The sequence below is a fragment of the Rattus norvegicus genome, chromosome 7 (assembly GCF_021556685.1).
Source record: "Rattus norvegicus strain SHRSP/BbbUtx chromosome 7, alternate assembly SHRSP_T2T, whole genome shotgun sequence".
In the NCBI taxonomy this organism is placed as follows: Eukaryota; Metazoa; Chordata; class Mammalia; order Rodentia; family Muridae; genus Rattus; species Rattus norvegicus.
In genome coordinates, this window is record NC_141540.1 from 96484919 (window position 1) to 96498214 (window position 13296).

The 13296-nt window shown below is 42.2% G+C and overlaps 1 protein-coding gene across 4 annotated transcripts in view; it reads left to right on the top strand.

The window, feature by feature from the left end:
• The window catches only part of Col14a1 (collagen type XIV alpha 1 chain), a 215166-nt gene that overhangs the window by 80568 nt on the left and 121302 nt on the right, over positions 1-13296 (top strand). For all 4 annotated transcript variants that reach the window (NM_001130548.2, XM_087557373.1, XM_087557374.1 and 1 more), the window contains 4 exon segments: positions 386-525; positions 10741-10867; positions 11768-11907; positions 12848-12980. In NM_001130548.2, the coding sequence (NP_001124020.1) occupies positions 386-525; positions 10741-10867; positions 11768-11907; positions 12848-12980 (540 nt within the window).

Sequence of the window (13296 nt, forward strand, 5' to 3'; positions counted from 1 at the left end):
ATCCTTGTATACAAATATAAGACAGCACCTTCCTCCTTTTGAACACGGAGACACACATGGCGGTTGAGTGGACCAGCTCAGACTTAAGTTTTAGGTGTCTTGTTATGAGCCCCTGGTTTCTTATTTATTACATGCTCTATGCAAAAAGACAGTGAGTTACTCAGATCTTGCTTCTTTCTAAGCATGTATAACTTTCTGTTGCTCTTTATTCCCTACAAGGAGAAAAGCTTCTTTGTTGATTTTTATGAGAGAATTCATGGTGATCTTTGGGATTCTATCATCCATGAGAAGAACTCTGAAAGTCAAGGGGGTTGTTTCTTGTGTTTCACTTACTTTAAATGATTCTTAGCTATTTAAAATTTTTCACTGTGCTCCATTCCCTTAGTACCCTTAACCCCACCAAGAAATTTGAGGATCTCCAATGTCGGCTCTAACAGCGCTCGGTTAACCTGGGATCCCACATCGGGAAAGATCACTGGTTACAGAATTGTGTACACCAGTGCCGACGGGACAGAAATCAATGAGGTAAGTTGTGGGCTGTGATATTTTTCAGGTTGTTGTGCAGTTGTTCATTATGGCCTCTTAATCAGAGCCTAGTCGGTTGAGTCCATGCTGATCCCTTCCCCTAGCTCAGTCCCCACAAACTGAGCAGTCTGCCCCTTTTCTGACTCTGAAAGACACAACCTTTTGTCTTCCTTCTGTATGTCTCTTTCTTTTGGATACTGACCGGGATGTAAGTATGCCTTTTTTTCCCCTGACACTTTGGACTCCCTTCCCTGTCCCTAAAGCCTCACTCCCTGCTGTGTGGCTGCCTGCTGCCATGTTGCTGAGATCCATGTTGATAGCTTCAATGGCAATGGCTTCCTCCAAGCAGCTGCAGAGATGAACAGCTTGTCTGCCTTGGTGGGGTGGGGAGGCTTTCTTTTAAACTAATAAAATTGTCCTTGAGCTTTAGCAAACAAACGATAGTAATAATGTAATATATAATTGCTGTATGTAATACTCATTTCCTTTCATAGTTCATGGGGTTCAGAAGCTGGGAACTGGATATACAACTGTCCTAACATGTGAATGGCCTGAGCTGCCATGTTCTCAGTGACCTTTTACCTGTCGGTGCATGGTCTAGGGAGGGTGGTGCACTTGACAGCTAGCTCTGACGTCTGCATCTCTGAGTTTACTCTTCATGTGAGGCCTCTGGCACTCAGCTTCAGGAGTGTTGGTCCCATGAGAGAACAGAGAAAGTACTAAATGGAATTGTATCACCTTTAGTAATCTAGACTCAGGAGTCATTTAAAGTCAGGTGTGGTCATACATACATACATACATACATACATACATACATACATACATACATCACAGCATTTGGAAAACTCATGCAAAAGTATGGGTTTCATAAGAAGCCCACATCTTAAAGAGACATTTGATATCACTGCCATCCTCCATTGATAGAAAATGTCAGAAGTTCCTGCCTAAATCATTGTGGGGGAGAAACGCAGATTTCACCCACTGTGGCCAGCTGGGCAGACATGTGAGAGGAACCGTAGGTGGGAGATGGCCACCAGCATGGTGATCTCTGAAGAAGAGAATATGCCAGTGAAGTGGGAGTTGAGAAGTGGATGTCTCCATGAATTTAACAAACTGACACAAAGTTTGGTTTTATGTCCCTGTTCCTGAGTAAATGGGCCCTTCAATACTCTAGGTTGATGAAACTAATTCTGATTTAGAAAAGAATTGAGCTTCCATAAGAAAAGCCTCAGAAATAATGGAACTTGCTAAACTCAAGAAACTACAGTGCTTTGTGTATGATGACTAATACTTATAGGAATTCTTTCCTTAGAAATGTGTTTTAGCAAGATAGCAAGGCTTTTTGCTTGTTGTTTTATTTTGCTTATCTTGGTCCAGGAAGCTAAGAAAAAGAGGGAACTATGTTGAATTACATCACTTCTATTTTCCGACCAAGTGAAATAAGTATTTTCATATGTTGGGACAAACTTTCTCCTACAATTAGACTGAAGTCAGATTTTGCAGCGCATACTCTCCTCAGAGTCACTGTGTAGTGGAATACCAGCAGGGGCACACTTTCCATCCTGGACTCAGAACTTTCCACCCTTCACCTCAACCTTCATCATTCTCAAGAGTAAACATTTCCAATAAGTTTGGGGTCACTGGGGGGAAAGTTGATGTTTTTTTAAAAGATAAGATCCCTGAGAAGTAAAGCAATTAAAATAAAAAAAAAATCCCTGAGTTAGAGTTGTTTTGTCATTGCTAGGAACAGGCATTATTCTCCCAAAGCTGCACACTTAGCTGTAGAAGAGGGTCAGGCACATAATACACACCAGAGGAGATGCCGATTAAAGTGCAGAGTTAGACATAACACAAAGAGGCGTACCTTCAGCTGTGTTTCTAACATTTCAAGGTAACTTAATCCGTATGTGCTGAAAGAAAGACAAGTCAAGACCAATCAGCTAAGACCAGTGACAGGGACAACAGGTGTCGACGAGAGGGGTGGGGATGTCTGGCCACCGAACCAGCACCTGCTCTATAGAGATTGAGAGAGGAGGTGTTCTTTTTTTTCTCTTTTTTTTGGAGCTGGGGACCGAACCCAGGGCCTTGCGCTTGCTAGGCAAGCGCTCTACCACTGAGCTAAATCCCCAACCCGAGAGGAGGTGTTCTTATTAGATTGTGGGGCTTCTGAGGAGATACTTCGTGATTCCTATTTCGACACATAATTAGTCAAGTTAAAAACTGAAGTATATTGCTTAATGGCCTTTGTAGCCATCTGGGTAGTGGAGATCTAGAAATTTTTTCCTGCTATCCAGACAGTCCAGAGAGCATAGACATACAGCCGACTGCATACATTTGAATGGGATGATAAAAATCTTTAGACATATAGAACTATATGCAACTTAGGACCTATAGTGGCGATAATTGATCTGAGGAGTTCTTGAGAATGAAGAACTCAGAGCTCTTGACCAGTGTCTGCACACTGAAGACCTCAAAGACCTTGAAAAAGCATCACTTCAAGGCCAATACCCTTGGTCTGTTGGGTTATCAATAATGGGGTGACTGCAGAGTAACCTTCTGTTTCATGAAAATCACTACTTCAAAATGATGAAGCTATGGCTGCACTGGTGGAAAGGGATTTCTTATATTTTTGGTTGTGAGCCTAGCCTTTAACGGCTGAGCCATCTCTCCAGCCCAAAAGGGATTTCTAAAGAGCACTTCTCCAGGAAGTAGTCACATGGAAATGGTCAGAGTCAGACTACTCCCCTTTTTGAGTCGGGTGATCCTGAAAGCTGAACCTAAGGCCTCACACTGTTCTACCAGTGAGCTTCCTTTTGCTTTGTCTCACCTTCCCGCCTCCTCCTCCTTCTTTTTTTTTTCTTCACTGAAATGCTTTATTTTGAATCAAAGAGTTCCAAGTTCCATGATTGACATAATATTAGGCTACATGAAATCGTGATGAGGCAAGCATACTATAAGCAGTAACCAGTCTATACTGGAAAAATATGTCTCTGCTCAAATCATATTCCAGTGAGTCCAGATTTTTTTAAAAAATCATCCTTAACTGACCTAAATTAAAAATAATGCATGCTGGACTGGCTTCAAATTGGCTATGGGGCTGAGGATGACTGTGAACTTCTGGTTCAATTTCCAAGAGCTAAAATGACAGCTGTGAGCCACCACACCCAGTTTAATACCTTTCCTGGAAAAAAAATCTAGGGCTTTGTGCAAGCTAAGCACAGCTACTCACTGAGCTACACAACCAGCCCTGGGAGGGGTTTCTTTCTTTCCTTTTCTTTTTTCCTTTTTACTGCATATAAAGTATGTTGCCTTTATTTGCATCAAAACATTTGACAAGTTTATTTTTTCCCAAGCACACATTTTTCCCACTAATTAATGTATTTATTCATTCACTATATATCCCCACAGCAGCCTCCTAGTCCCCCTCTCACATGACCCCTTTCCCCACCCCTTTCTCTCCATCTCTGGGAAGGAAGAATCCCCTTTGGGCACCAACCCACCTTGGCCCTTCAAGTCACTGTAGGTCTAGGCATATCTTTCCCCCCTGAGGCCAGACAAGGTGGCCCAGTTAGGGTAATGGGACCCACAGGCAGGTAACAGACTCAGTGTAAACTCCTGTTCTAGTTGTCGTAGGACCCCCGTGAAGACCAAACTGCATATTCGGTACATATGTTTGGGGAGAGTGAGGGGGGAAGGCTACATCCAGCCCATGCTCGATCTTTGGTTGCTGGTTCAGCCTCTGAGAGCCCCCAAAGGTCCATGTTAGTTGACTCTGTTGGTCTTGTGAAGTCCCTCTGGATTCCTCAATTCTTCTCCCAACCTTTCCACAAGACTCCTCAGGCTCCACCTAACATTTGACTGTGGATCTTTACATGTGTTTTAGCCCACTGATGTGTGGAGCCTCTCAGAGGACAGTTATGCTAGGCACCTGTCTGCAAGCATAACAGTATCATTAATAGTGTCAGAGACTGGTTCTTGCCTGTGGGGTGGGTCTTAAGTTGGGCTGGTTATTGGTTGGCCACACCCTCAGTCTCTGCTCCATCCTTGTCCCTTTACATCTTGTAGGCAGGACAGACTTTGGTTGGAAGATTTTGTGGGTGATTGGTTGTCTTTATCTCTCTACTGGGAGTCCTGCCTGCTATAGAAGGTTATCACTTAAGGCTCCATATCTTCCATTGCTAAGGGTCTCAGCTCGAATAACCCTTGTAGACTCTGTTGGGGCCTCCTGGAACCCTGGTCTTTGGAACATCCTAGAGATACCTGTCCACTGCTGATTTCCATCCACTCTCCCTGTCTTTTCTTCTCAGTTCTCCCTACACCTGAGTCCCTGTCCTCCATTTCCTTCCTCATCATCCACCTCAGATGATTATTTTAGTTCCCCTCCTGAGTGAGATTCAAACATCCTGTCCCGGGAGTTCTTTTTCTTTGTGTCTTTGTTTGTTTGTTTGTTTGTTTGTTTGTTTGTTTCTTTCTTTCTTTCTTTGACTCCTCATGGGAAGGTTTAATGAGAGATGAGTAAAGGCTGTCCATGAGCATGTGGAGGAAAGGGGTGGGGTGATGGAGAGAGAAGGGACAAAGGGGAGAGGGCAAGAAAACAGAGAAGAGAAGAGAAGAGAAGAGAAGAGAAGAGAAGAGAAGAGAAGAGAAGAGAAGAGAAGAGAAGGAGCAAGAGCACCCCGGGTGTTCTTAAGAGTTAACAAATTTCCAAACTTTGAATTAATCTCATAAGTGAACGAACAAGCCACCAGTTCCTAAAAGAAAACAAGAAGTACAAGATACATCCAGGTTCTTGAAGATGTGCTTGACTGCTTAAGTCTTGCTAAAGCTTGTGCTGAGCAGTTGGGAACTGACCTCTTGTCAAGGAGCTCCAGAGCAGATGATGATGAAAAACATGCAGAATTTCCAAGACAAACAGAAACTTGTTGAGAAACTTGCCAACACAGTGGAGACTGATCTGGTTCAAAACCTCCCAGACATTTGACACGCTCAGAAATGTCCTGAAGTAAAATCCAACCGAAGCTTCAGTAAGCATGAGAATGTGAGTTCTCTCCCAGAAAACTGTGCCTTGCCTAAGAAAATACAATTCTAGGGGTGAGACCAAGAGGCTACCCAATGATAACTGTGAGTTCTACTGAGACTGACACATGAGGAGGGCGGTGCAGCAAATGAGGGCCTGTGATAGGGACTGACACACTGACAGTATATCCAAAGGAGGCTGAAGAGCATAAGAGGAGACATACTGATGAGTTTCAGGAACTGTTTGGGTGGACTGCTTAAGGATTATGCTGCTTCCAAAAGGGCAGTCTATATTAAGAACATGACCTCAAGAGAAGATCTGTGGTCCTTGACAATGGAGAACTGTCAAAATAAGCCCAGAGAGAATAGAGCCTGTGGACTCCAAGGAGAGATTTTCATTCTCTTTTGGCCAATGCTCATTCCTCCCAGGGAGATGAGATAGAAGGATACAGAAGGAGATGAGGCAGAAACTCCATAGGCATAAGATGGGCTTCTCCCTAAAACATCACAGAGGACAGTTTACCTTATTAGCATGCAACTAAAGCTAGTCTTGGCTAGATTCCCCCTCATCAACACTGAGTATGACTACATAGAAATTATCTGTGTTTGATGGTTATTGGGGGGTAGAGAAACATATTTCATATTTCTTTGTCTGGAATGGAATGCATCTGCAGCTTGATGCAGGTGTGGGAGACCTAGGTTCCCTGGTACATTGTTAGAAGAGGGGTGTTTGGACAGCTCAAGTCAGGAGGAATCACAGGTTCCTAGTTTCTGTGAATGCCTGCTTCAGAGTACACTTCAGAGCTTCAACCAAGTCACCCAGACATTTGGGATGAAGGTAAAATGGCCACCATTTTCCTTCCTTTGGAGGGTCATTCCAGGAATTGTGTGTGGTTGCAAAGCTCAGGTGGCTTTATGAAAAAGGGAATAGTATGTCTCCTCCCTGGAGTTGAGACTTGGGTACTCAACTATACTGTAACAGCTTTGCTAGAATACCAAGTAAGATTACTGAGTTTATGTTTTGACTGCTCTATTTCCAGCATTGAGCCTTCTTCATAGCCCTCTGTGGGGCTTTCTGACTGTGGCCCCCACAGTTGGAGAACGGTGATGGTTGATGATGCTGACAGATCTAATAGAACTCTACTACCCTTTACCAAGCACTGGACCGAGTGTTCTACAGAAAAAATTTGATAAATCTTTCTTTCCACAACCAAATGCTACAACCAAAAGCATGGGTTGAAGTTTAGAAATCACCTCAGCATTTACTGTGAAAGGATTTAACAAGTGGAAGAGAATTAAGTGCTGCCACTTAGTTTTATAAAAGCAAACCCACCAGTTTTAGACTATGAGATATCAGTTTCCAACAGCCAAGACTCAGGAGCACAGCCCACATTTCTCCTGGCTCAGTAGTACTCTTTCTTAATACCCTCCACCCACAAATTAGACTGAAGGGAAGTGTTTAGCTAAACTATTAATAAGATTGTACTCAAATTAGTTGCAAAACAGTGAACTCATAGACACTCTTGTCATTTCTTAGAAGTCTTCTCATATCTCCTATGGTGCTTAGAGGTTATAAGATCAGCTTCAAAGCTGATAGCTTCAAAGACTGTATGACCATACAGGATGGAATGGGAGATAGTTCAGGAGGCCAAGTTCACTCTCCAGCATGCCATAAACTAGGCATGGTGGCATGTGACTGAAATCTATGAGACAGAAGGACCTGAAGGCCATCCTCGGTTACATCATGTCCCCCTCCTACAAAACAACACGAGAAAAGTAACTAATAAAAAATGGCACATAAAGCTTTTTATTTGGTGAAATAAGTTAATAAATTTGACATTTATACAAATTACAGTCTTTAAGTGGTAAATAATTTCCTTAGCAAATGAGCAGAATCCTTTTAAACAGATATCTATACTACATAAACAATAGATAGTTTTATGGCTATATGCATTTTTCCATTTAGACTCTCAATGACTCTAACAAATGGGATTTCATTTTTTGTATAGGTTTGATAGCCATGCAAGACTTCCATTTGCCACAGAGTGGAGACTTAAAAGGAAAGTTAAGATGACACTGGCTGGGGTTGGGGATTTAGCTCAGTGGTAGAGCGGTTGCCTAGCAAGCGCAAGGCCCTGGGTTCAGTCCCCAGCTCTGAAAAAAAAAAAAGATGACACTGGTTTACCATTTAAAAGTTTTATGGCTCAGAACAAATTAGTTACACTCCTTAGCCTCAGGTTCTTCTTTGGGAAGCCATTTTTGTAAGTACTTAGAGTGTGGTGTGGAAAGGCAGGGGAACGGTCTCTATATTATTTTTTGATTCTAGCAGTTACCTAAAGCAGTTCAGAATACCAGCAAACAGTGCATAGGTATCATTTTGGAAGACACATATTGAATTGATATTTTAAATATTAATTTGTGGTTTTGTGCACATAAATAACGAAACATATGGTAAAAATACATCTAAGACAATAGGGTTCAGAATCTAAACATCTGGGTCTAAGTTGTAGGTCCTAGTTTGCATACTTGTGGGCAAGATCCTTAACTAATTTTTCCATCTTCAAATTGAGCACAGAAATGTATGTCCTTGGAGTCTTGGTGAAGATCAAGCAGTGACTTAATACAATGGGTGTAAACATTGCCCAGGAGCACTAACACTAAGAACCATCTAGAATATTGCCAATTGGTCAGGAGTTGATCCTTGCTTTCAGTGACTCTTGCCAAGTAAGAGAAGCCTGTGGCTGTGTAGCGTGGCTGGCCCTCCTTCTCTCTGCTCTGTGGTATCAGCACACAGTACTCACACCCCTCCAGGAGCTTAGCTGAGATGGAGCTGCGAAAATGACATCACAGCTGCCAAGTATCTTAGTTGGAGGCTACAAGGCTGTCACATTCTTGCATGATGTCTCCAGGTTCAAGATCAATAGAGTCCTCTCTTCAGGTTGGCACTCTTTTGGTTTACGGTTGATTCCTCAGAGAAGGACATGGCTTCTGAACTGGTCCTTGCTTTAGACAAGTCCTTCCCTTTCACAAAAAGTCTCTGATGTGCTTCTGTCTTAACTTTTGGACTGAGTTCATTCGTAACAGTAGAAAGGAAACTGAGTCACAGGTTACTGCACAGTTAGGCAGAGTGTGGAAGGACCAATCCAAGTCCTGCCCTGAGGGGCTTGCATGGAGGGCAGAAGCCCGACAATTCTCATAGACACAGACATAGAATGCATGTGAATAGTGCCAGGAAGGAAATAACAAAAGCAGCCTTAGAGAGCAAGTCTGCTGACAAATGTGGGCAGGGAAAACCGCCCAACGAGCCACATTTAGCATTGCTGAAATGGATGAGGAAGGCTGACTTTTGGAAAGAAGTGAGCAGTAGAGCCAAAGACAAAATTTAATGTCCACTGTAGCTGTCTTCAGACACACCAGAAGAGGGCATCAGATCCCATGACAGAGGGTTGGGAGCCACCATGTGGTTGCTGGGAATTGAACTCAGGACCTTGGGAAGAGCAGTCAGCGTTCTTAACCACTGAGCCATCTCTCCAGCCCTGAGCCAAAGACAAAATTAAGTAATGTGCAAAGAACCTAGGTAGAAGAGGGCAAGAGCATGACACAGGCCAGTGAGGATGGATACCAAGGGACACAAACAAGGTCAGGGTGATCTCTTATGATGTTTGTTTTTGATGTGGATGCTAGTCGATGAACAATTAAGTGGGTATGGAACATTTTCTGCTTTGGTAATGGTCACCGTCTTAGCTAGGGTTGTGCTGCTATGAACAGATACCATGACTGAGGCAACTCATAAAAGAATAGCATTTAATTGAGGCTGGCTTACAGGTTCAGAGGTTCAGTCCACTATCATCAATGTGGGAGCGTGACAGCATCCAGGCAGGCATGGTGCAGGAGGAGCTGAGAGATCTACATCTTTATCTAGAGGCTGCTAGCAGAATACTGACTTCTAGACAGCTAGGACGAGGGTATTAAAACCCACAGGCACAGTGACACACCTACTCCAACAAGGCCACACCTCCAAATTGTGCCACTCTCAAGGTCATCAAGGTCAAGCATATACAAACCACCACAGGCACGCTGGCTATTAAGAATAAACTTAGAGTGGGTTATGTACCTTTGTTTAACCTTGGGCATCAAGACTTGTTATTGACAGGATGTAAAATAAGAGATTGTGTTGTGTTGTGGTCCCTAATTGCAAAGCCTGCTCTCGTTAAGTATGGTTATTTCTTCAAATTTCTGGAACACCACCAGGACTAAGGCATCTTATTTTAAAACACTATGTATTGTGATAAGGATTAATTGAGGTATATGTTAAGCTCACAGATGTGGGTGCCATAACTGTGATTTACAATTTAATCTCTAATCTAGACAGCTTGGCAGCCTGACCCCAATCTCTCAATGATAAAGCCATTCATTCTTTCTTCCTTTTGCCTTCAGGGTGATCTGGGTGGGGATTTGTGGTTCAGATCTTGCCCTCACCTCCTTTTTATTTTGTGCTCTCTTTTTTCAAGGTCTTTTACATTATATCCTTATTCCCTTTCTTTAAGGCTTAATATCACACACACACAACATACACCCATGTATATATGCACACACATATGTACATATACCATGCACATATATATTATATATGCACACACATACATATCTATACACACCACACACATATATATATACACATATATATTTATACACACAATGCATATATATTCCCTCAATAATGTCTTTGTATGTATACATACATACAATATATATATATATATATATATATATATATATATATCCCCCAATTATATCTTTCTGTGAAATACAAAAGAACACTCGAATGTTTGCTGTTTCCTTTGGTGTTAATGTTTCTCTGCATGGTTGGTTACCTGTGAAATTATGATAGAGCTTGTCCTGTGTGACACAGGTAGGGAGTGAGTTGGCAGAGCCCAGACAGTGAAGTCAAGACTGTCTGCTCTGAGACTTACTAGAAACTTCGCATGCCATTTCTTCAGCCTTGTAAGCCTCATACACCTTCTAAGTGTTTCTAGGTGTGGCTAGGATGTATTTACTTGGACACGCTCTGGCTTTGTGATTCAGTGTTGTGCTTTGCAGTAGTGATAACCTTCCAGTCAGCTGAACTGTAGATCATACTAAAATGTTTGGCGTGGTTTGAGAGTATTGGGTACAGACTGTGGCTATTCTGTTCTGCAGGTCGAAGTCGATCCCATCACTACATTCCCTCTGAAAGGCTTGACCCCCCTCACAGACTACTCCATTGCCATTTTCTCCATCTATGAGGAGGGGCAGTCCTTGCCTCTGGTTGGAGAGTTTACCACAGGTGAGCCTTTTTCTGGATTGAAAGGATTCAGGAGGCAACCATGCAGCAACCCCAACTGTAACTTTGGATTTAATTTTTAAGGTATTACAAACACACAATTAGATATCTAAATAAAGAGAGAAGATGCCACCTCACTTTTAAAGGTTAATTTCCCTACACCCGTGCACATATGATAAGTATGAATTTGATTCTGGAGGGTTAAAAGAAAAGACCATGAATTTAGAAGGAGTATGTAGTGGGGGAGTCCAGGAGGAGCTGAAGAGAGGAATGGATGTGATAAAAATATATTGTGTTCATTTATGAAATTTCTAAACAGTAAAACTGTACAAAAATCACATACTTTTTGTCTATTTACCCTCTTCCTTATTTCTTATTGTAAAAGTTTTACCCTCATCATTCATTCATGTGTGTGTGGGTGCATTAGGCGGAACCCCAAAGTTACTGATATCAGAGTTTTCTGCCATGGGAATGACGTTTTAATCCTATTTAAAGTAGTGTGTTGTGATATAGCAGTATTATAAGGGGGCCTAAAACTTAACACAGCAAGGAATGATTAAAATACAGAGGCAAGCATTTATGGCCTACCTAACTTCCCAGCTCCATTTTTATTTTTTATACTTTATGAAAATGGCCCAATGTCAACAATGTAAGAGTTCTGGAGTTACTGGAAAAAAATTTTAGAGAACATTATTTCTGTGGTTTCCCTAATTTATGCTGTTGGAAGGTACTGAAAACAGACATTAAAGTCAGAGTGGTTAGATTGAGGATGGTTGCCATTCTCCCACGGCTTTCCAAAACCAAGAGCTCCCTCGATCTCCCCATCCCACGGCCCGCCAGGAGCTGCTTGAGTTTAGTTTCTTGCCTTCTCATTTCTCAAATGATCTCCTCCATGGCTCACAGAGGAAGTTCCCGCCCAGCAATACTTGGAAATTGATGAGGTGAAGACAGACAGTTTTCGAGTGACCTGGCATCCGCTCTCAGCTGAGGAGGGCCAGCACAAGCTGATGTGGATTCCGGTCTATGGCGGGAAGACTCAGGAGGTGAGTTGACTGAACCACAGTGAAAATTGATCCTGAACGTGATCCCTGGAAGTGAATGCCTACTGCCAAACCCAGGTTGCTGTTTTGTTTCAAAACAGATGAGAACTGCACGAGTAGCGTCTTGCAGGGCACGGCATTTGGCATTTCAAACGCATCAAATAATGCTATATAGTTCAACGATTAAAGATGTATTGTTATCAGGGCTTTAGTTTTATATGTCAGATTCCTCACAAATAACACCTAATAAAACTTTACAGTGCTACTTTTACAACATTAATAGTATTTTGATTGGGGAAGTGAAAGCAATAGGGTCCGAAGTTTGATTTTAAAATGATTTTAGGGTTCCTCTGTTTTATTCAGTTAGTTCTTGATTACATACAGACTTTTCCTTTGTATTTTTCTTTTTAATTTTCAGTCCCCCTTTTCTTTTTTTAAAAAATCATTTATTTTACTTTTGAATTGTAACTACATACTTTTCCCTTCTCTTAAACCCCACCCGCTCCCCCAAAGTTTCCATATACTTCTCCTTGATCTTGTTCAAATTTATTGCCTCTTTTTCATCAATTGTCATTACACCCAGATGTGTATATGTGTATGTATTGTACCTGAATCACTGTCGGAGAGGTTGCAGAAAGATCCTGAGAACCAAAGGATCATGGAGTTTGCTGTGAGATTGTGTCTCCTAATAATGTTAAAAGCTACACCTAGAGAGACCAACATGACTAACGAAATATGAGCTGAACAAGGAAGACAATACCATGCCCAAGTGGACAGGGGAATGATCATGAAGCCTCAATGCTACAGTTTGGGAGAAATAGTCTTCCCCAGGGAAGAGCACATCAATTTGTTTTCCAATACCGAATGGTCAATCACTATCTTCCCTACCACTCCCTGTCTCCTTCAAAGTAGCCCCAGTTACGAAGCACCAATTGCCTTTCAGGTTGCCCTCAAAGAAGAGCAGGACTCATATGTTGTTGAAGGCCTGGACCCTGGAACTGAGTATGAAGTCTCGCTATTAGCTGTGCTGGATGACGGAAGTGAGAGTGAGGTGGTGACCGCTGTGGGGACCACACGTAAGTCCTGGAGTGTAGACTTAAGTCTCACATGAGCTTCAGGGTTTACCATGCACACTCACAGCCTGTCTTCCCCCATTAGGCTTCACCTTTCCTTTCATTCTCCAGGGTTTGCCTTGTCTTATAGTCAATGATGTTCATGTTGAAGCAGCACCATTTCTCAGACTACCATTACACTGAAGGCACTGAGCATCTCTGTCTTGTTCATAATTTTATTCTCTGGCATTGAACTCCACATTTGGCGTATCTTAATTGTACCACAACTGTGCTCAAAATGGAAAGGTAGATGAATAGATAATAGGTGGGTATAAACGAT